Source organism: Typha latifolia, chromosome 5, assembly GCF_019914945.1.
Source record: "Typha latifolia isolate L0001 chromosome 5, TyphaL0001v2, whole genome shotgun sequence".
NCBI classification, from domain to species: domain Eukaryota; kingdom Viridiplantae; phylum Streptophyta; class Magnoliopsida; order Poales; family Typhaceae; genus Typha; species Typha latifolia.
The window spans coordinates 3,375,837-3,395,441 of record NC_133090.1 but is presented as its reverse complement, the minus strand read 5'-3'; the positions used below and the strand labels follow the sequence as shown (position 1 = coordinate 3,395,441).

General features: G+C 37.4%; 3 protein-coding genes across 5 annotated transcripts; 2 read left to right on the top strand and 1 right to left on the bottom strand.

Annotated features, from left to right (window-relative positions):
* Window positions 1-19: 19 nt before the first annotated feature.
* Window positions 20-2,700, bottom strand: LOC140789671 (putative wall-associated receptor kinase-like 16). Of its 2 annotated transcripts, none has more exons than XM_073139455.1 (3): window positions 1,751-2,700; window positions 1,473-1,640; window positions 20-1,332 (listed from the first exon to the last, which is right to left on the bottom strand). In XM_073139455.1, the coding sequence occupies exons 1-3, from the start codon at window positions 2,304-2,306 to the stop codon at window positions 173-175; spliced, it is 1,884 nt and encodes a 627-aa protein (XP_072995556.1). In that variant the 5' UTR covers window positions 2,307-2,700; the 3' UTR covers window positions 20-172. The 2 variants fall into 2 exon arrangements, with proteins under 2 accessions (XP_072995556.1, XP_072995557.1); XM_073139456.1 differs by having other exon boundaries at window positions 20-1,320.
* A 700-nt stretch (window positions 2,701-3,400) lies between these two features.
* On the top strand, window positions 3,401-15,829 carry LOC140789670 (mitochondrial ATP-independent inner membrane protease subunit 2-like). Of its 2 annotated transcripts, none has more exons than XM_073139453.1 (5): window positions 3,401-3,669; window positions 4,470-4,642; window positions 14,540-14,723; window positions 15,084-15,190; window positions 15,288-15,829. In XM_073139453.1, the coding sequence occupies exons 1-5, from the start codon at window positions 3,598-3,600 to the stop codon at window positions 15,367-15,369; spliced, it is 618 nt and encodes a 205-aa protein (XP_072995554.1). In that variant the 5' UTR covers window positions 3,401-3,597; the 3' UTR covers window positions 15,370-15,829. The 2 variants fall into 2 exon arrangements, with proteins under 2 accessions (XP_072995554.1, XP_072995555.1); XM_073139454.1 differs by having other exon boundaries at window positions 3,449-3,669; window positions 14,609-14,723.
* Window positions 15,830-15,964: 135 nt separating this feature from the next.
* LOC140789669 (SAP-like protein BP-73) lies at window positions 15,965-19,469 on the top strand. Its single transcript, XM_073139452.1, has 2 exons — window positions 15,965-16,294; window positions 18,249-19,469. Exons 1-2 carry the CDS (start codon window positions 16,252-16,254, stop codon window positions 19,265-19,267), a joined length of 1,062 nt encoding a protein of 353 aa, XP_072995553.1. The 5' UTR covers window positions 15,965-16,251; the 3' UTR covers window positions 19,268-19,469.
* Window positions 19,470-19,605: the final 136 nt, after the last annotated feature.

Below are 19,605 nucleotides of genomic sequence, written 5' to 3'. Positions count from 1 at the left end.
AGAAAGAAATGATCTTGTAAACAAATAAAACCTCGACAATACATGATTGATAAATTCTTTGCCCTTAGTGTAGCATTTGTAGGATATAAAGTTTATTTGGTTGATGGATAGAAACCAAAATTATTTCTCTCTTTTCCATCTTCTAGATCACAGATCAAACATAAAATGATGTTTAAACAACCACTGTTTTTTTTTTCTTCTTTCCTTTTGGCATTGATGTATTACCCTTCACCAAGTAAAAGTTCTTCATCTCCTCGGGATTGTGATCTTGATCCCATGGATGCTGATGTAGTTTCCTTAGACTCTCCAGTTTTTCAGCAATTTCCTTCATTATAGGTCTCTCATCTGCTCTCATACTCAGACATTGCATAATGAGATCTGCAATCTCTTCTAAAATCTCTATTCTAGCTTCATCCTTTACTTGATCGTCCAAGACATCGAGAAATCGGCCCTGTTTCAAAGCTGTAACGAAATATGCTGCAAGACTTCGATCTTCCTCTGGTCCATCAAAACAAAGTGCTTTCTTCCTTGTGAACAGCTCTAGCAGAACGACGCCGAAGCTATACACATCACTTTTGTCGGTTAGTTGACATGTTAACAAGTTTTCAGGATCCAAATAACCACAAGTTCCTTGCACTAATGTAGCAAACTCAAACTCTTCATTCGGAGCAAGTTTTGAGGTTCCGAAATCAGAAACTTTCGCGGTGAAGTAGTCATGTAATAGAATGTTAGCAGACTTCACATCTCCATGAAGGATAGGAGGGGAAGCCGAGGAGTGCATATAGGCAAGTGCTCCTGCGGACTCTGCTGCAATTCTGAGTCGTGTGCCCAAAAGTATAATGGACTCATGGCCTTTTTGATGGATGTAGTGGTAGAGAGTACCATTAGAAACGAACTCATAAACTAGCATAGGGGCTTTAACCTCCAAGCAGCAACCCAAAAGCTTCACTACATTCTTGTGATTGATCTGAGAAAGAATGAGCATCTCTGTCGCAAATTCCATGGACAGGTTTTCATCCATTAACTTGGATTTCTTGATGGCTACTATTGTCTTATCCTCCAAAATTCCTTTGTAAACAATGCCATGACCTCCACGTCCGAGTACTCGCGCCGGGTCAAAATTGTTCGTCGCCTTCTCGAGATCTTCTTCGGTATAAATCTTGAACGTAGCACCTCGAAAGGAACGCATCTTTTGCTGTAATAGAAGTCCTCCGTTCTGTTCAAAGAACCTCTGTTTTGTTCTGATGAGCTTTCTCTTTTGCAGCCCCAGATATACCCAGAAACAGATAAACAATGCCAAAAAAATGCCGACGCTTCCACCTGCCGGATGAACTACCCAACTTGCCGATTGGAGAATCAAACTTTTGGTGTTATTTACATAATAGTCGGTTTGCTAATGGTAGATGATGAGAAAAATGGCTCTTTATTGTCATTTTTTCTTTGCACACAAATAAATGGTACAGAATGATTACCTGTTACCACTTTTAGAGCTAATGTAAATTTGTCCTTCGGGCGGCAACCATTCTTAGTAGTAGCATCTCCGTCAGTTCCTGGAGGGCAGGTACAGATGTAACTCCCTGGTATATTAGTGCAAACGCCATAGCACGGGTTCTGCTTTTTAGGGTCGCACTCATCGATATCTGTGGAGCAAAACAACAAACATAAAGCACGCAGTAACATCGTCCAGTTAGAGTATATAGTATCTAATAGCTTCTCAAGCATGGAAGAATATGAGGAGAGGAGTTTGAACCTTTGCATCCATCATCGAGATACGGGTTGCCCTGATATCCCTTTGAACAATTGCAGATATACCCTGCGCCGTTACGTGTATCGAAGCAACGGCTATTAGTGCTGCGACAAGCGCAGGCCGTCATATTACGCCTCACGGCATTGCAGTCTGCGGCGTTGCAGCTGGCCGGCGTCCTGATTGCCCAATCGAGCACCACGGGGACGTTAAAAACTTGGGTCATCGACAGATACGAGGTATTAAAATGGAACCAATCCTCATCCACGAGGAACCCGTAAGAACAGTTGGTGGAATCGTTAACGTAATTGATATTGGCGAAGTTAAAAGAGTTCTTCTGTGGCCTAAAATACTCCACCGTAGGAAAGTAATAGTCGACTCCCATCGAGATAGAGCTCTGGCAGCAGCCGACGCCGGTGCAAGAGCTATATGAAACATTTGGTTTGCAGCTGGAGACGCATCCGGTGGCGTAGCTGCCTGAGATGTCGATGAAGTAGCCATTAGTCGGGCAGCCGACCGTGGTAAACTTGTTGCGCGTGGAGAAGAGGTAAGGCGACGTCATAAGCAGCACTTCACTAGAGTAGCCCTCGTAGCCGTCCGTTGTTTTGTTGCAGCAGCCGCGGCGTGCTTCTAAGTACACATGCACCTCGCCCTTGGTCAGAGATATGTCGATGCCTTCACCCAACTGGAGGGCCAGATCCGCAAGTAAAAGCCTCGGCGGGTTGGACGTGTCGTCGCAAAATAGATCGAATCCTTTTCTGTAGCAGCCGGTTCCAATGCCGAAGGGGTAAGGGATGGTAATCTCGCCGCACTTTCTACGGCAAGAGAGCGCCGGCGGCGGCGGCGCTGCTGCTGCTGCTAGATGCAGCGGTTTGTTCGTTGAGGTTCCATTGATGCTGCAAGTAGGGATCAAGTTTCGCTTGATCGAATTGCGGTTTGTTCAATCGTGCTTTGAAATTAATTTTCAAGCATAGAAGCTTGAAGCATATACAATTAATAGCAAAAGCAAGTTGACTTCAAATCAAACCTAAATTTGATCAACGTCCTTGTTTCAAGCTAAATTAGAGAAGTAAAGATGGATTTAGATTTATCTAGTGGTTAAACTATGTGGAACATAGTATATCGATACTGATTGAGCTAATAAGCTAAAACAAGCCTGGAGGTGATCACGCAAAGAACCCTAATAAATATGGGGTGTTTTTTTTAGATTGAAGTCCAAAATATATGACTCAGAAATGTAGCACTTAAAAGGTAGTGTGTGTGCCTTTTGAAATTTAAATTTGCTCCTAGATACTGTATTACCATATTTGCTCCTAAATTTAAAATATACCTACATAAAGTAAAATACTAATAATTAAATATTTTCGACACTTGTTATATTTTAAAAATGTCATGAGTAAATTAGTATATATTATATTATATTATTATTATTATTATTAATATTATATACATTGAAAATATTTATTTACATGTGCAATTAACACTTAATTATATAATTACTTCTAATAAGATTTCACTAGTATATGACTCTTACATATTGACGTGTGTTTTATAATTGAATACCGCAACGGTTATGACGTTGGGTAAAACTGCACCGGATACGAAGAGTTACCGACTACTGGATCTAGAAGAAGTCGGCGCTGGGTAATGATTCGCACAAGATTTCGGCTGTACACCTTGTTTGGATCCGACACGTCTGTAGATCTGGGCCTCTGGCTCTACCAACGCACCTCTCTACGACAATGGTCGATTTTATTATCGAAGTATTTGTAACCCAAGTAGGGGGAATGGTAGGGTTGGGGATTTGAGCCTTTGTTGAGGATTAGAGCTGGAGTCGGGAAGAGGAATCACAAATGGTTTCGCTCTCGACGTGGGTTCGCTACGCCGCTAACAAATTCGAGTACTCCCTCTCCCTTAGCTGGAAGGTAAAACCCTTCTCTCATGTTAATTTGATCAATGATATAGGTCTTGGTAGCCTTCTCTTGATCTTGTCCTTTTCCTTTGATTTATGGATAGATATCAAGTTTCGATTCCTAGTTTTGTTTAAATTAGCTACCTTTGTTCACGCTTACGACCCCTTGTTGGATTTCTTGTGGAAGTGATTAGGCTATTTCTTTTCGGGAATCTCGCTACTCGCTTTGGAGAGTAGGAAGTGAATATTTTGCCTATCAGTTGCATGACTGTCTTGGGTTTCTTTTTTATCTCGTTTCTATATTTTATAGAAGAGATTTTGGTTTTCCCTTAGGATTACTAGTTCTCAATCCTGTATGCCATTACGTTATAATAATTAGTCTAGTTTAACATATATGATTCTCCTTTTTCATTCCTTTATCAGGTTATAGTGTCATTTATTGACTCTGATGTCCTCTTTGTTAGTGAAGATTACTGATCTGCGGTATATGATTTCTTTACTTGGATGGGATTTTCTCTCATTGTTTTAGATTTTCTTTGCGGTGCACTTACTCAATGATACATGGACTAAGCACCAACTTTAAGTAATTGTGACTGTCTTGAATATATTACTTTTGTCATCTTGTTGAGTAGTATTTGAATTGGTAAGCACCTCATGCTTTTGACTTTCTGCAAATCAGGATGCTATTTCTGATAGTTTTATCCTTTGCATTAACTTGTGTATTCGATGATTTGTGATATTGTATGTTGAAGTAAATCTTCTGCATGATGAAGAATCTATGTCGATTTATTTGTTTCTTTTCCCGAAATGCAGAAGTATAATGTTGGTCAAATCAATGCAAGAGAGTTGAGTGATGCAATTTGGAAAAACTTTTTTCAAGGCAAGCTAACATTCTTGCATTGGACCAAAGGAGAAGAAATGTCTCCGACGGTAGCTGGAAATTGCGGAACTCTTCTTGTCAGAAAACTGCCTTCTCCAACTCCCACGTATTTCCTCCTAAGTCCTGACCTTTTATTTTCTCTTCCTTTGACATATTTTTGAGGCTCATTGTGATTAGCTCTCTCTTTTCACTTTGTTATTTCGCCCGGGAGCTACTTTGATAAGGGATTGTTTATTCTGCATTGCATGCTTTAGAAAATTAAATCCCTTATAGTAGTTCCTCTTGATATATCAAGTACTTCTCAATCTTTATAAGGTAAGGAGCAATAAAAGTATTGTTAATTGATGGTGATTTATCCACCGTTGTGCTTCTTATGGTATTAGAAGTTTTTGTTAGTTACAGGATCTGACACTTCCACCTGTTATTCTCATGCATGAAATGTAAGATAACTGTATTGCGAATTTTCAGTATCTCTTTGTGTACTCCAATAACTACAGTGTTTATGCTACATCAATTCATTCAAGTAAACATTCTTTCCTACTGCTTCTGCATAATAAAATTCACTTTATTCTATGTTTTGGTCATGCTTCTTTTATACTAGATGTTTACGATTTTTAATTTTAATTTTACTTGTTTCTTGACATTTGTCTTTTTCAGATGGTATATGCTGAGATACAAAGGTGACCTTAAATGGTAGAGGTGTTAAGGATAATCTAACATGGAAGAATTCAAAAGACCTAATGTGTGGAGGGCTCCATATCTATTAGGTGCATGTGGCCTGATGCATAATATCTTAATATGGTGAATCATATGCTGGAAGTTCATTATGTTTATCCCCTTGGAAGTCCTATTCGAATGAACTACTAGATGCACAGTCTAGCATTAAATGGCAGAATAGTTATTTAATGACGATGGCTTCAAAAACTATCTATTTGAACCATCAAGAAGTTTTATCATCAACAAGGCAATGTTTGGACCACGCAGGGTTGAATTTTTGCTAATGCTCTTATGATTAACTTTTGGTGCAATGTCGTTGAGTTACGTTGCTTAGGATATTATTATTATAATTTATGCTATAGGTTTCCATATTTAGTCTTTTGAGAATTTGTTTAGTTGATTAGGCTACTATGCAAGATAACATCATATCAAATGGTGTGTGAATTGGATGTCTTTGAGGGATTTCATTAATCTTAGTTGGAGAGGCATTGGTTAAGGAATCAAATGCTGAGATTATAAGTTTAGATAGGATGTCAATTAAGTTATGTTGTGCCACAATCTTCTCTATTAAATAGTATTGGGGGTATGAAAACTAAAAAGAAGGATTAGTTACATTTTGGAACCTTTAATTATAGTTCATATTCAGCCTCGCATCTTCTTTTCTCTACAACATGGCATCCTCAAGTATTTAAAATGATTAAAATGCTTGACAATGCTAAAAACTTTATGAAAATACTGACCCCTAAGACAACCATATTGTATATATTGAACACCTTCCTCCCAACACGAAAACACCAAACATCCACTCCCATCGCAAATGCCTTAACAATCATAGGAGATTAAGGTGATGGATGGGGTGGTAATGCGATTTATGTTTCGGGCTAGGTTTTGGGAGAAAGAGAAGGGGTTGAAGAAGAGGAAATGATTAGGGTTTGTACTCCATGGCACGGGAGAGGAGGACCTTAGAGGTTACTGACTTAGTGATGGTGGGTTTTGCTTTTATGCTTAGATTTTGGATGAAAGGGGGGAAGAGGACAATGGGTTGAAGAAGAGGGTATTTTGGTCTATAAGGGGGTTATGTGCTAGTTGCTTGACAAATGTCAATTAAAAACCCTAATGACAAATTAATGGAAGTGCTCAATTGACAATTTCGAATAGTTGATGGGGTCAAGTTATTAAGAGAAAAGATAAGAGGGATGAAATAAAAATGACCTAAGTTGAGGGGGTTAAACTTCAATTAACTTTAAAGAATTAATTATAGCAATTGGCAAACTTAAAGTTGGTACCCACTTCTCTATATAAGAGTATTAGTATGGACACTAAAAGAATGAATATTGAATAGATACTTGGTATTTGAGTACATATTAGATACCAAATAAACCAACTAAATATGAATAGGATATATTAGGGGTGGCAATCGGGTTGGATTAGATAGGTTCAAGTTAGGTTGAGTTTGGTTTTGGGTTGGGTCATGGTAATGTAAACACGAACACAACATGTTTATTAAATAGTTTATACAGGTCATAAATGAGTTATCGGGTGATACAAATTATTCAAATTTATATAAGTTATTTAGGTTATAAACGAATTTTTTCGTGTTACAAACGGGTTTTGTGTGTGTTATAAACAATTTTTTTGTGTGTTATAAATGAGTTATTCGAGTCACAATTGAGTTATCGTGTCATATAAAAGGCTGACAAGTCAGGTCATAAATGGATTAAACGGATTGAGGTAATAAATATGAACACCACCAGTTAATAGTTGGATTAGGTGGGTTAACTCATTTATAACCTGAACTTGATTATGTTAAACCCAAACTCGTTTAAAGCCTTTTGGTTCATGTCGAGTCAAAAATTGCTACTTCAACAATATTTGAAATTAGGATGTATCCATAGTAGAATTATGTTCCTCTACACAAATGTGATATTACTAAAATATATTGCATAGAGATAGATATTTAAGAGAGTAAAGTAGAGAAGTATGTAAAATTTTGAACATTTGTATATTCTTATTTCTTTCACAATACTCTAAATATGCATTATATGAGTCTAGATTTGGATGAAGTACATCAATCCATGTCCTTATCTGGATAAGACTTTTGTAAATGGATACAAATTCATGTTCAAGTTTCAGAACTTGTTTGATTTGAAAATTGAAATGAGATTATATTGATTGTGGTTTGTTTTATTTCAACTATGGATATATAGTTCATAATATTATTTTGTCGAATGGACTTATATCATTTGCCTGTTGAACAGCCAGTACTATGTTGACGAATTCTGTTTTGTCAAGTGTTTCTGTGCCTCATGAGAAATGAGATCCTCTTTTTTTATACCAATGTATTCAATTAGAATTGAATGGTTTCCTTGTCGCAACATGTATTTACCTTTAAATTTCGCATTTGACACAGAGATATAAAGTTCTATTAATCTTTTTAGTTTCCGGCAACATTTTTTAGTACATCTTGAACAAATAGAAGATTCTTTTTTCTCAAGAACATAATAATTTTTTTATACAAATTATGGAGTAAACAGTGATGATACATTTCCACCCAACTCGTCTCGACACAAGTTCTTCATGTAGGATGACACAGGTGTAGATTCTGATGTGACCTGTCATGAATTCACAACTACCCAACAGCTAAGATCTAGCAAATTACAGTTTAATAGAAGCATCTACAAAATAAAATCTATGGATTCCTTTATGCTCTGGTTATCGAGGCAATGTTTTAGTATTTACTAGCACTTGATGATGATAAAAGATGTTATTACTTGTGATAGAAGTTAAGAGACCCTTCAATGGACATTGCTAACCTTCGGATATGCTAAGATAGTTTTCTTCGATGATAGGATGCAAAAGTCGGTTTTAATTCACAGTTCTGGATAATCTATAAATATCTGCAGAAGTAAGTCCATATGTAAGCATATGGTTTATGCCGCAGACAAATTATACGTCAGCGCTTGCATAAGCTTTTATACATGTTGCTTGGTTCTTCCATGCACTAAGAAATCTGTAAATTGGACTATTGAGGAACACTGGTTAGATGTCAGCATGTCACCAATTCCAGATGAGTAGAAAAAGTCATTTAGGGATGGAACAACAGATGAGACAAAATAAAAATAAACCTGCAATTCAGATGATCTCACATTCTCATTTGCTGTATATAGGCTTTTAGGTGATTATATGACTAGTAAATTGCTAGTCATGATGCACAATGCAAGGAAAAGACCTACTTCTGAAGTAATTGATCACTATGAACTATTTTAATACTTGAACTTAAATAACATCTTAATGCCTAATCTCAAGGCAAAATTTTTTAGTGGGTTGTGGTACTGGAACACTATCTCCAGTTGAACTCTTGATAGTGACAAAAGGAGAGTGCTTTTTTTAAGCTTTTGTGGACATCTAAGGCTTTGTGTAAATTGATTGGTTTATCGATTTAATGAATGCTAAAGTTGGAGCCTAATACTAAAAAGTTATTATAGGGCTTGCTGGTTAAGATTATGTAGACAAACATGGAAACAAGGACAACATAAGTATGAAAAATACATTGCCATTCTTCAACTCTATGAATCACTGCTAGATTTTAATGGCAAATGTTGAATGCTTGCAGAACAGTTTAAGGTAAGGCATGTCCAGGTTTAATGGCAAATGTTGAATGCTTGCAGAACATATTAAGCCTAGAAACTAAAAAAAGTATTAACTTAAAATTGTTGCAACGAAGGAGAGAGAATGGAAGAAATGAAAAGAAAAAAAAGAAAACAAAACTCTACCATAGTGAAGGAGAGAAGAAAAAAAAAACTACAGCAAAAAAAACATAGAAGAGAGAGAGAGAAATGAAAAAAATGAAAAAAATTATTTAGCCAAGGTCGTTGGAGTTGGATCTACGTCTGTCGAGTTTGCTTGAGCTGGATTTCTGCATTGGAGAAATAATAGCTATGGTAGGGAGAAAAAGAGAGGAAAATAGTGATTTCTGCATTGGAGAAACAATAGCTATGGTTGGGAGAAAAGGAGACGAAAATAGTGAAAGAGGGCCATGATTTAACCTACCTAATGGCCTCATAGTCTTATAGGCTTCTAGGATGCATAAGCTGATATATGGAGAAAACACAATAAGTTTATGATGTGAAAATCACTAGCAGATTGTGCTAGTGCGTGTATCAATTCAAGAGACGCCGATATCTAATAGTCTTTTCAGGGATTTGGGTCAGATTGGATTATTTATAGTGTTTAGGGATGTATTTGCATATTTGCAGTGTTTAGGGATGTATTTGCTTATTTGCAGTGTTTAAGGTTGTCTTTGCTTATTTGCAATTGTAAGGTCTATATATAGACTGGTTAGGTTTAGAATAAATTGAAATTTTCGCCTCATGTAATGATGGCATCCCTTGTGAGGTATAGTGTGAAACCACTAGTTTAAGGGTGGAGGGATAAAACCTTATCCCCAATAGCTCTCTATTTCTCTCTCTCCATTTTCCTCCCTAGAACTGTAATGATCTCTGTCACACCATTTTTGATATTAGAGCTAGGGTTTCAAGGTCCAAACATTCCCAACCTTGCTATTGCGCTAACTATCGGCACCTCGCCTTCTCGTCTTATCTTCTTGCCGACATCATCGCTTCGTCTTCTCCTCTCTTCCCCACTGTCTCCGCCACCTCCCCACCCCACAAGCTGTCGTGACCTCTTGTCTCGATCTCGGCACTAGGTGCGTGGTTTATGCAGCCTACGCTGGTGATATCCTCGCCATTGCATGCCCTCTGCCTAAACCTCTTTTGATCGCCAAACCCATCTGCCTTGTCGCTATAAATGCCACACTATCTCCTTCCTTGACATCTTCGTCTATCCTGATAGAACAACCATCCCCCACTAACGACATGCCCCCTTTCCCTCTCTCTTATCCAATCCCCATCTCTTTCACGCTCCTTCCAAACTCCCTTGATGCCGCTGCCGTTGCCGTTGCCGTCAATGCCTTTGAATGTGGGTTATTAGATTATCCTTGCAAGACTTTGTTTGTTTAATAACTATGTCCACATCTTCGGTTGTTCAAACATATATGAGGATAAACAAAATTAAGATTCTCCTCGCACGAGCTAAGAATGGTAATGCTGAGAAGAAACTTATCGCAGCCAAGCTAGTAAATGGAGTCAACCTGATCAGTGCCAAAAATGTTGATCGTGAAGTAGCTAAAGGGACTCCCGTTCTCATTCTTACTTGTCGAGAAGTCCCTAACAAACTCAACGAGTCTATCCCTCCTAAGATCACTCCTATGATTAGAGAGTTCTTTGACGTCTTCACTAAAAATATCCCGGATAAATACCTTGAATATGTGACATCCAACATGCAATTGACTCTACTTTTCCCAACTTGTCTTATTACATGCTAAACCCTATTGAGCATGCAAACCTTAAATGAAAAGTTAACAAATTGTTGAGAAAAAATATTTTGAAGGAAAGCTTAAGTCTTTGTGCGGTCCCTATATTTTTAATGCCAAAGAAAGATGAATCACGGCATATGTGCGTGGACAGTCGCAACAGAATGACTATAAAGTACTATTTTCTTATTTCTTGATTGGATGACATATTGGATATGATGTCAAGAGTCAGTATATTTTCAAAGATAGATTTAAAGAGTGACTACCATTAGATTTGCATCCACCTTGGTAATGAATGGAAGCCTGCCTTTAAAACAAAGGATGAGTTGTACGAATGAATGTTCATGCCTTTTGGGTTAATTAATGCTCCGAGTACTTTTATGAGTGATGACTCAAATACTACGATCCTTTATGAGAGCTTTTAGTCGTTTACTTTGATGACATTCTCATCTAAAATTGATCTTGGGAGCAACATTTAAACCATCTATATTAAGTCTGTATAGTTTTGAGAAAGGAGTGATTATATGTAAATCCTAAGAAATATAAATTTTTTCCGCAAACAAAGTCATTTTTTCTGTTAATCCTGACAAAATTAGGGCAATATAAAAGATGTTAGAAGATCTCATAGGCTCGTTACTTTTTATCGTTAGTTCATTAAGGGTTTCAGCACTATTATCACCTTGATAAGTCAAAGGCCATTATCAAAGCATTTAAAGAAACTAAATAGAGAATGATAGAAGCTCTTGTTATATGCCTTTTCCACTTCTCTAAGATCTTTGAAGTTTCATGTAATGCTTTAGGTATTGGTATAGGTGGTCTTAACTTAGTATCATCATTTAGCTGCTTACTTTAGTGAGAAATTGAATAATACCAGACAATAGTATACTACTTATGATAATGAATTATATGCAGTGGTCCAATCACTTCGCATTTAGAGGCATTATTTGCTCGTGCAACAATTCGTTATTTTTTTTTTACCATAAGGCCCTTCAATACATAAACTCCTAAAATAAGCTTAATACATGACAAGGTAGATGGGTTGAGTTTCTTCAGGACTACACGTACACCCTCCGATATAGAGTAGGAGTTAAGAACAAAACTGTCGATTCACTCAATCATCGCATGCACTTCTCTCAAAGATGAGTGTAAATATTATTGGTTTTGTGTTGATTAAGATCGAGTATGAGTCATATCTGAATTTTTATAAAATTTATATCTTGTTAAGCAATTGAGTGACTCGTGAAATAGATGGCTTCCTCGTACAAGATGGCTATTTATTTAGATCTCGCAAGTTATGCATTCCCAGTACCTCTCTAAGCCTCTTTTTGCTTCAAGAATACTTTTTTTTTCTTATTCTAGAATACAACTCATTATTCCATATTAACAGCTAAATATCGTAACTCTAGAATACAAATATATTCATCAAAATTACATCTAATATCACACACTAACCTAATTACTAACTTACTCTCGATATCTATTCTATCAATCTATTTTATATCAAATCAAATGGTATTTATGATACTTTTATAAAAAAAAAATTAATTTTTTTCTTAATTTTATATTATATCAAAGATAATTATTACATTCTTGTTCTAGAATACGAGCGAACATAGTTATTCTTATAATAAGGACCTTATTTTGAAAATAATAAATATGAATAGCTATTCTAGGATTAATCTTATTCCTAAAGCAAATGAGGTCTAAAGGAAATTTTAACTAATGAGTTGTGCAAGGGAGGCCTAATTGGACATTTTGGGCATGACAAAACTATTGAGGCTATAAAGCATCGATTATATTAGCCAAGTCTAAAGAGAGATGTTAAATTTGTTAGTCGGTGTCATACATGCTTACTAGCTAAGCAGCGAAAATAGAATATGGGTTTGTATATGCTTTTGGCCATCCCTGACTGTTCTTAGTAGGATGTCAGCATGGATTTTTTGCTTGGTCTTTTGAAGAATCTTTGAAAGCATGATTCCATCTTTGTCATGGACGGATTTTCTAAGATGACCCATTTTATACCATGTTTTTGAATTTTCGGTGCCTTACAAATTATAAAAATCTACTTTGACGAAGTCATTAAACTACATGGCCCATGGAAAGCCATTGTGTTTGATAGGGATGTAAAATTTACTAGTTATTTTTTGAAACTCATTTATGAGCCCATTTATGAGAGACTCCCATTACTCTCACCAACAATGTCCGTGCCGGCAACATATAGACACGTGGCACGAGGGTTGCCGCATGACACTCCTCCTTACAATTTCACTGCTTGCTATTGACCTCATAGTCAACCTTGTCGTCGAGCTTGCCCTCGCCACTTGCTGTCAACATTGATATTACCACTTGCTACCCTCTGAGCTTGAGGTGCCGCTCGCACTCGTCGGGTGCCCTAGCTCGAGGAGAAAGAAATGGTTAGCAGATTGGGTCGGGTTGAATAAAAATTTAAGTTGCGGATTTGGACAACAAGGTCGGTGGCGAGCGGTGATAATGAGGTCGATGGTGAGTGGTGAAAGGTGAAGGTGGCTAGTCTCTCTCATCTTTTTATCTCCCTTTCTTGCGGCATGTGTCGTGCCAGCCAGTGGTCGCCACGAGCCGTACCATTGTGGCACATCCATCCGCCATCCTGGACTCTCACTTTGTAATATTCACCAAATACAATAGAGGAAATTGATAAAAATTTTAAATGATGACATCATATCTATTAAAGACGGTGGAATCCGATGATATCTAGTGCATTGAAAGGGAAGGCTTGATTGATCATACTTGGCTTGACGAAAGTGATTTAGAGCGATTGGACCCTAACATTCTAGAGTAGTATGAGAGCTATAGAGGGGAACACTTAACAGAATCAAGTTCTCTCCCACCCAGGGAGAATGATACAGGCATCACCAACAAATCATGTTGGCGTGTGTATTAATGTAGAAGGCGTCGATAGCTAATGGTCTATTCAGGGATTTGGGTCTGAGTTGTTTCTATTATGTATTTGCTTATTTCAAGTGTTTAAGGATGCATTTGCTTATTTGCAGTGTTTAGAGATGTATTTGCTTTATTTGTGGTGTTTTTGGTTGTCTTTACTTATTTGCAGTTGTAAGGTATATATAAACCAACCTATATTTAGTTAGGGTTAATGAATGAGTTGAACATTTTGCTTTATGTGATGATGGCTTCCCTTATGAGATTTGGTGTGAAAATATTAGTTTGAGGGTGGAGATGTAAAACCCTATCCTCAGTTTCTCTGTCTTTCTCTCCATTGTCTTCTTCCCTAGAACCCCAACTATCTCTGTTTTACACCAGTTTAGCTTCATAACTTGATTGTAATAGATTATGAAAAAAATGCCCAATCATTGAGATGGTAATTTGGGAAGTTTGTATTCGAAAGCCAGAAATATGTAAAGATATCAAGTTGTCAGTATTATTTATCTTAATTTTAATCTTATCATGTTATTCTGCCTTGTACCCTAGGTATGCATAAGTATTGTTAGCCATGAACATCTGCTGAAAGCCATGGATCATAAGATATCTATCTTGCGAATTTTTCTCAACATCCTTGAGGTGTTACTTTCAAGTTACCAGTGCTATATTCATAATTTCCCAACATATTACTCTCCATGATTGACTGGGATATCTTTTACGTCATAGCTCAGCTTTTATACAGTTTGAGACAGGGCATCTATCAATGCCAATTTAAATATCTCCATGAATAAAACTCATCTATTAGTGTTTCCCTGTCTATAATGTAGTGAGACTTTAGACTATGAATTCAGCAAGAAATTCTGGTACATGACATGGTTTTACTGTTTCGTGTTTCTTGTATTCATACTTAAACCACTTTGTTTTTTTTTTCTGTTGTGTTTAATAGCATGCTCTTATACATAGAGCCATCCGTTTATGTATTTCCTTTTCTTCAAATAGGCAAGTCTTTGTTGGAGATGTTGTCTTGCTAAAAGACCCTGAGAGATCTGATGATTTTATTGTTAGAAGATTGGCTGCCATAGAAGGCTATGAGATGGTCTCTACTGATGAAAAGGATGAGCCATTTGTCTTGGAGAAGGATCAGTGTTGGGTGCTATCAGACAATGGATCTTTGAAGACGAAGGTATATCTTTCAGTTAGTAGGAAATTAATGGTATAAGAAATTCAGCATCAAGTCAGGTATATCAACAAAATTAACCCAACGCTTCACTCCCCACTATTTGTGGCAGGCTATGTATACTTTTCCTTCATTAATTTTATTTCAGTGTCCAATCAAATACTATTATAGTATTATGTCTTTTCTTAGCATCCATTTTGTTCTTGTGCTCCCCTCGATGAACCTTGCAGATTGTCATCATATCTCGCTCAGTATGTTAAGCTTTCCTAGCAATGTTTTGTTATCAGTTCCGCTTCTCATAGCCAATTTCTACTATCTCTCAATCTAAATGCTCTAGTCTTTACTTTCATGTTAATTTGGTGGCAGGAAGCCAGGGACAGCCGCTTATTTGGACCTGTTCCGATGACCGACATTCTTGGCAGGGTAATTTATGCTCTCCAATCAGCTGTTGATCATGGCCCAGTTGAGAACAGGTGCGCCAATATATTGTATCCTGTTCAGCTCAATTGTCATCATCCTCTTATATACCTTGTTGCGTGAGCTGACTGTTCATTTCTCTTGTGCAACCAGTCATCTGGCTATGAATCAGGACTCATCAGTGTTGGCGGTTGAATTAGACGTCGAGGAGATGGCCAAGAATTCAAAAATGTAGTAAACCAGTCCATGGCTTTGGTTTGGATCTGTGCCTTGCAGTCATCCTGATGATTTCTTGTTCACCAGTGAGACTCCAGTTTTTTTTGCTGGCTGGCTGAGAAGAAAAAAATTTGTCTCGCAACATTTACTCATGGTTGAACGGAATGCAACAATTTCTGAATATTTTGTCTGAATTCGAAATCGTACATCTGGTACCTGAAAGTGTACCTTTTATCTGCAAGCTACTGTTAGAGCATGAGGCGTCATGCAGCCTAACAGGAACAACTTAATGGTGGTCAGGGTTAGCAGTCCTTGTGCTTTGGTACAAGGTGGATGTGTTAAGATTGATTGTCAAAGTCCGACTATGTTTTGTTTTGAGGTACCATTTCTTATGTTTGGTATGTCAAAGTGTATTCGAATTATAAACGAATTATTTGAATGATAAATAAATTATTTAGGTCATAAAATAAATAAATAAATAGGTTAAAAAATTTAAATGGGTTGAACAGTTTTAAGGTATTAAAAACATCTAGATCTACATTTATCGGGTCGGATCTAAGAAATTGCCACCCTTTACGATTCGTTATAAGGAGAGCTGCAAACCACGACCGTCTGATGCTGTGATGGGATGGAACCGACTCAACTGCGACTGAGACGCTCCCGCAACCGTCCGATTACATCTTTTATTTAGAAGGAGAGGAGAAAAAATATTAAGGAAAAAAACAAAAGAAAGAGGAGGAAAAAGAATAACTAAAACCCTTATCATCGCTTCTCGGACTCACGAGCCGAGCAAGAACGAGAGAGCCCAATCGCGGCATAAAAGAAGGCGGAAGGATGCCTGACCGCCTTTGAGTCCGACCACACTATTCCTCTGCTCGAATTCACTCTTCCGACAGCGGCGATGTCTGGAGCAATCCATCTCGTCCCCAGCACCAGCCTCCACGGTAACCCCGCTTCTCTCCTCCTCCTCCTTGCGAGCTTGCTCTCCTGTGTTTGTTTTGTTGTTCTTGTGCTCTGTTCCTAGTCTCTTGCTTCTCTGGTGCGATTTGGGAAGATTGGGGATGTGGGTTTGTGGTGGTACTTCCTATTTCGATGTGTTGTTGAAGAACCTCCGAATGGACTGGTGTGGGATTCTTTACCAAGTTAGAATCCTAAGGTGCCTTCTTTTAGAGTTCACCCTTTGACGTTTTGGTCTATTTCTCTTACCTTTTAGGCAAAACCCCTAGGTTACTTCCTTTATTGCTTCAGTTCTTGTTATTTTCATCTTATCTTGGGTATTTTTCATGCTTAGTTAGCAAGTTTTCTTGAGAGATTTGATAGAACAGGGTAGCAGGAATCCTCATACTTAGAAGAACTGGATGAGATGAACTTTTGGTTAGTTTATACTTACTAGATGAATCTAATTGTTCTAGAGGTTGTGTTATACCATTTTTATGAAATAATTGATAGAATCACATCTGACATACCGTGGTTAAACCACGCTGATAAGAAAATTATGTCTGTCTCTTGTGGATGTAAATTACTTAGCTTTTCATAAAGCGGGATTGCATTGATATCTGTCCTTATGCATTTCTTTGTTGTATATTCTATGTGTACTTCTCTCAATTTCATTAATCATGAACTGATGCACAGTTGTTGAGTAAAGTTCATTCCATGAATGACTTCATCACATTTTTTCATTGGATAGTTTTAGGAGGTAAGGCATATATACGTAAAGAATCTAGAGCTTCTGGAGGATGAAACACTAACAATTATCTTGGCCTTCTGTTAATGTGATTTGTCTTATTTGTGTTGTTGGATGATTGATCAAATCTGTTCTATATTACATTTCTCATTTATCATTCCACTCATTTTTCTTGTTCGAAGAATCTTGTCCACAAAATGACTTCTAGGTTTTAATCAGATCTATAATTTATGAGGCTTAGTAAAAGCTAGATTAGATTAGAGGTGCATGGATCTACAGTTTATAATCAGCATTGCCACTAGAGATATCTGATAATGGCATATGTACATTTAAGTAAGATGAATCCTACAGCTTCAGATCAGGATATATGATGGAACATTCTAGTTCTGTGCTTCTCTGTCCCAAGGAATCTTTACATCATCTTAGGGAGATTCCTAATGCCTTTAAGGCCATTTGTAGTTGAAGTTTCTGTGGACCATAGTTAGGTACTTATGCAAATATGTGTTTTGATTTTTGAGGCATTGATTAGGGCAGGGCTTGATTTATGTTTCCTTTATCAAGTAGATGAGATATCCAACTTGGTTGAATTTGAATTCCGCTTGGTTGAATTAGAATTCCTATTATCTGTCCTTTCTTTCTATTCAATTGAAAGTTAACAAACAAGTTATCTGCTACTATTGATTCGCTTCTTTCTTTGAGAGAAAAGGTGCTCTTAGAATTTTCTACCGAGAAAATTGTTTAGAATTTTGAGGTGTACTTGACAGCCACAGAAGTGTTGAGCTGTTTTTTTAATCGGCCACATTGAATCTGAGTTGTGATACCAATTGTTCGACAAAGAAGTTGGAAAGATTATACTTAATAGGAAGTACAAACCAATCAGAATGTGGAACTGATATATTTGTGGAGTCCAAGTCAACTCTTAAAACATTGTATATAACTGCATATGAGCTGTGGCATTGTCATATATCAGCCATTCAAATCTTTTCTTTTATTCCATTTTAGACAGCCTCATATGCGATTCCCAAAAAAAAAAATCTTATTTTGATACATACGTATCTTTTCCGGCTACTCATACTGTCTTTTATGTATGATTAGCAATCTACTGCTGTGGCATATGTACAATGTAGGTAGGAGTAGTAATAGATGTTATGTTAGATCTAGCATTGTTCTTGCAGATAATTCATTCACTGATGAAAAATGGCTTATGCAATCAGGGTTATCTGGAAGAGCAACTGTACCAGCTTGTAATGGACACTGCCACTTATTGCGAGTTGGTATTTTCCTGAAAAAATTCCCTACTTACAGCCCAAGGGGGGTCTCATTTGCATGTAGTGCTAGTTCTAACAACCATAGGAGAAATCCAGATTTTTCAAGACAACATAGAGGGTCTTCCAGGGGAAGAAGCAAGCAACACCAAGAGCGAGATTACTCTGAGAATATTGACGAATCAGATATGATGCCCTCCAAGAACGGGCCTCTGCTTTCCTTGACTAGCAACCCCCGGTATCAAGCTACAGCAGCTCCTGGTCGAAGAGAGAAAGAAATTGTGGAGCTGTTTAGAAAGGTTCAAGCACAGCTACGAGAGCGGGCAGCAGTCAAGGAAGATAAGAAGATTGAAGCTGCACAACAAGGACAGGGCGAAAGAGGTACTGTTGATTCTCTTCTCCACTTGTTAAGGAAACATTCAGTAGATCAAAGAAAGAAGAGCAATGGGGAAGAAGATTATAATTCTGATCAACCAGAGAGAAGCAGGGGTCTTGAGGATGACCAAACTTCTAACATTTTTGGTGCTAATAGTAACAGACCAGAGGAACTTAATGAACCAGATCCTGTCCCCTTTAGTAGGCCAGCATCAAACTTCAGACGCAGATCTCCTGTTCCTAGAGTGAAGTTCCAACCTGTATTTGCAGCTGATGAAGGTATCAGCTCCACATCGTCTTCTAAGAATAAGGGAAAGAAGAAGATAGCCAGTCATGAGCCTGTGCCTGTTCCAGTTCCAGAGTCTGTACCTCTGGATACCCCTGATGATATTCTTTTAGAGGATCAATCTGTTACTTCTAATGCTGAGGAATCTCACGAGGATATTGTCGAACCATCTGCTTCTGGAGATCTTAACTTAGGCTCTTTGAAACTCGCAGAATTAAGGGAACTTGCGAAGTCTCGTGGAATTAAAGGTTATTCGAAGCTGAGGAAAGGGGAACTGGTGGAACTATTGAGTGGAGATTCAGCTTAACACTTCATAGTGCATTTCTTTTGGCGTCAGCGTAGCTCATTTTCCATGTTTCTCTTCTTCTTTTTTTTGTATTACTTTTGATTTTTGTTCATCTGCTTTCTTCCTTTCTGATTGGCTGGGCTTCAAGATAATATGTATATGAAGAATCAAGCTAAAACTTTGTTTTGTTCTCTAATGAAGTTTTGATCTGTTTCCTTGTTTATGTGCTTTAGTTATGTTGACTGATATTTCTTGCCCTGGTGGCTTTGTGGAGGTTGATATGACAAACCTTTTCAGCATTCTTCATTATATTGTTTGAACAAAATCTATAGCTTTTATGCAATTTGGTAAATATATAT

Bases quoted from the DNA above. Each gene is read 5' to 3' on its own strand.
- LOC140789671 (XM_073139455.1), bottom strand. From the start codon at position 2,306: ATGACGTCGCCTTACCTCTTCTCCACGCGCAACAAGTTTACCACGGTC. The intron at 1,641-1,750 runs GTTCAAACTCCT...TTTGCTCCACAG, and splicing joins TCTCGATGATGGATGCAAAG to ATATCGATGAGTGCGACCCT. The intron at 1,333-1,472 runs GTAATCATTCTG...CAAGTTGGGTAG, and splicing joins AGCTCTAAAAGTGGTAACAG to TTCATCCGGCAGGTGGAAGC.
- LOC140789670 (XM_073139453.1), top strand. From the start codon at position 3,598: ATGGTTTCGCTCTCGACGTGGGTTCGCTACGCCGCTAACAAATTCGAG. The intron at 4,643-14,539 runs GTATTTCCTCCT...TTCTTCAAATAG, and splicing joins CTGCCTTCTCCAACTCCCAC to GCAAGTCTTTGTTGGAGATG. The intron at 15,191-15,287 runs GTGCGCCAATAT...TTGTGCAACCAG, and splicing joins CATGGCCCAGTTGAGAACAG to TCATCTGGCTATGAATCAGG.
- LOC140789669 (XM_073139452.1), top strand. From the start codon at position 16,252: ATGTCTGGAGCAATCCATCTCGTCCCCAGCACCAGCCTCCACG. The intron at 16,295-18,248 runs GTAACCCCGCTT...TTATGCAATCAG, and splicing joins CCCCAGCACCAGCCTCCACG to GGTTATCTGGAAGAGCAACT.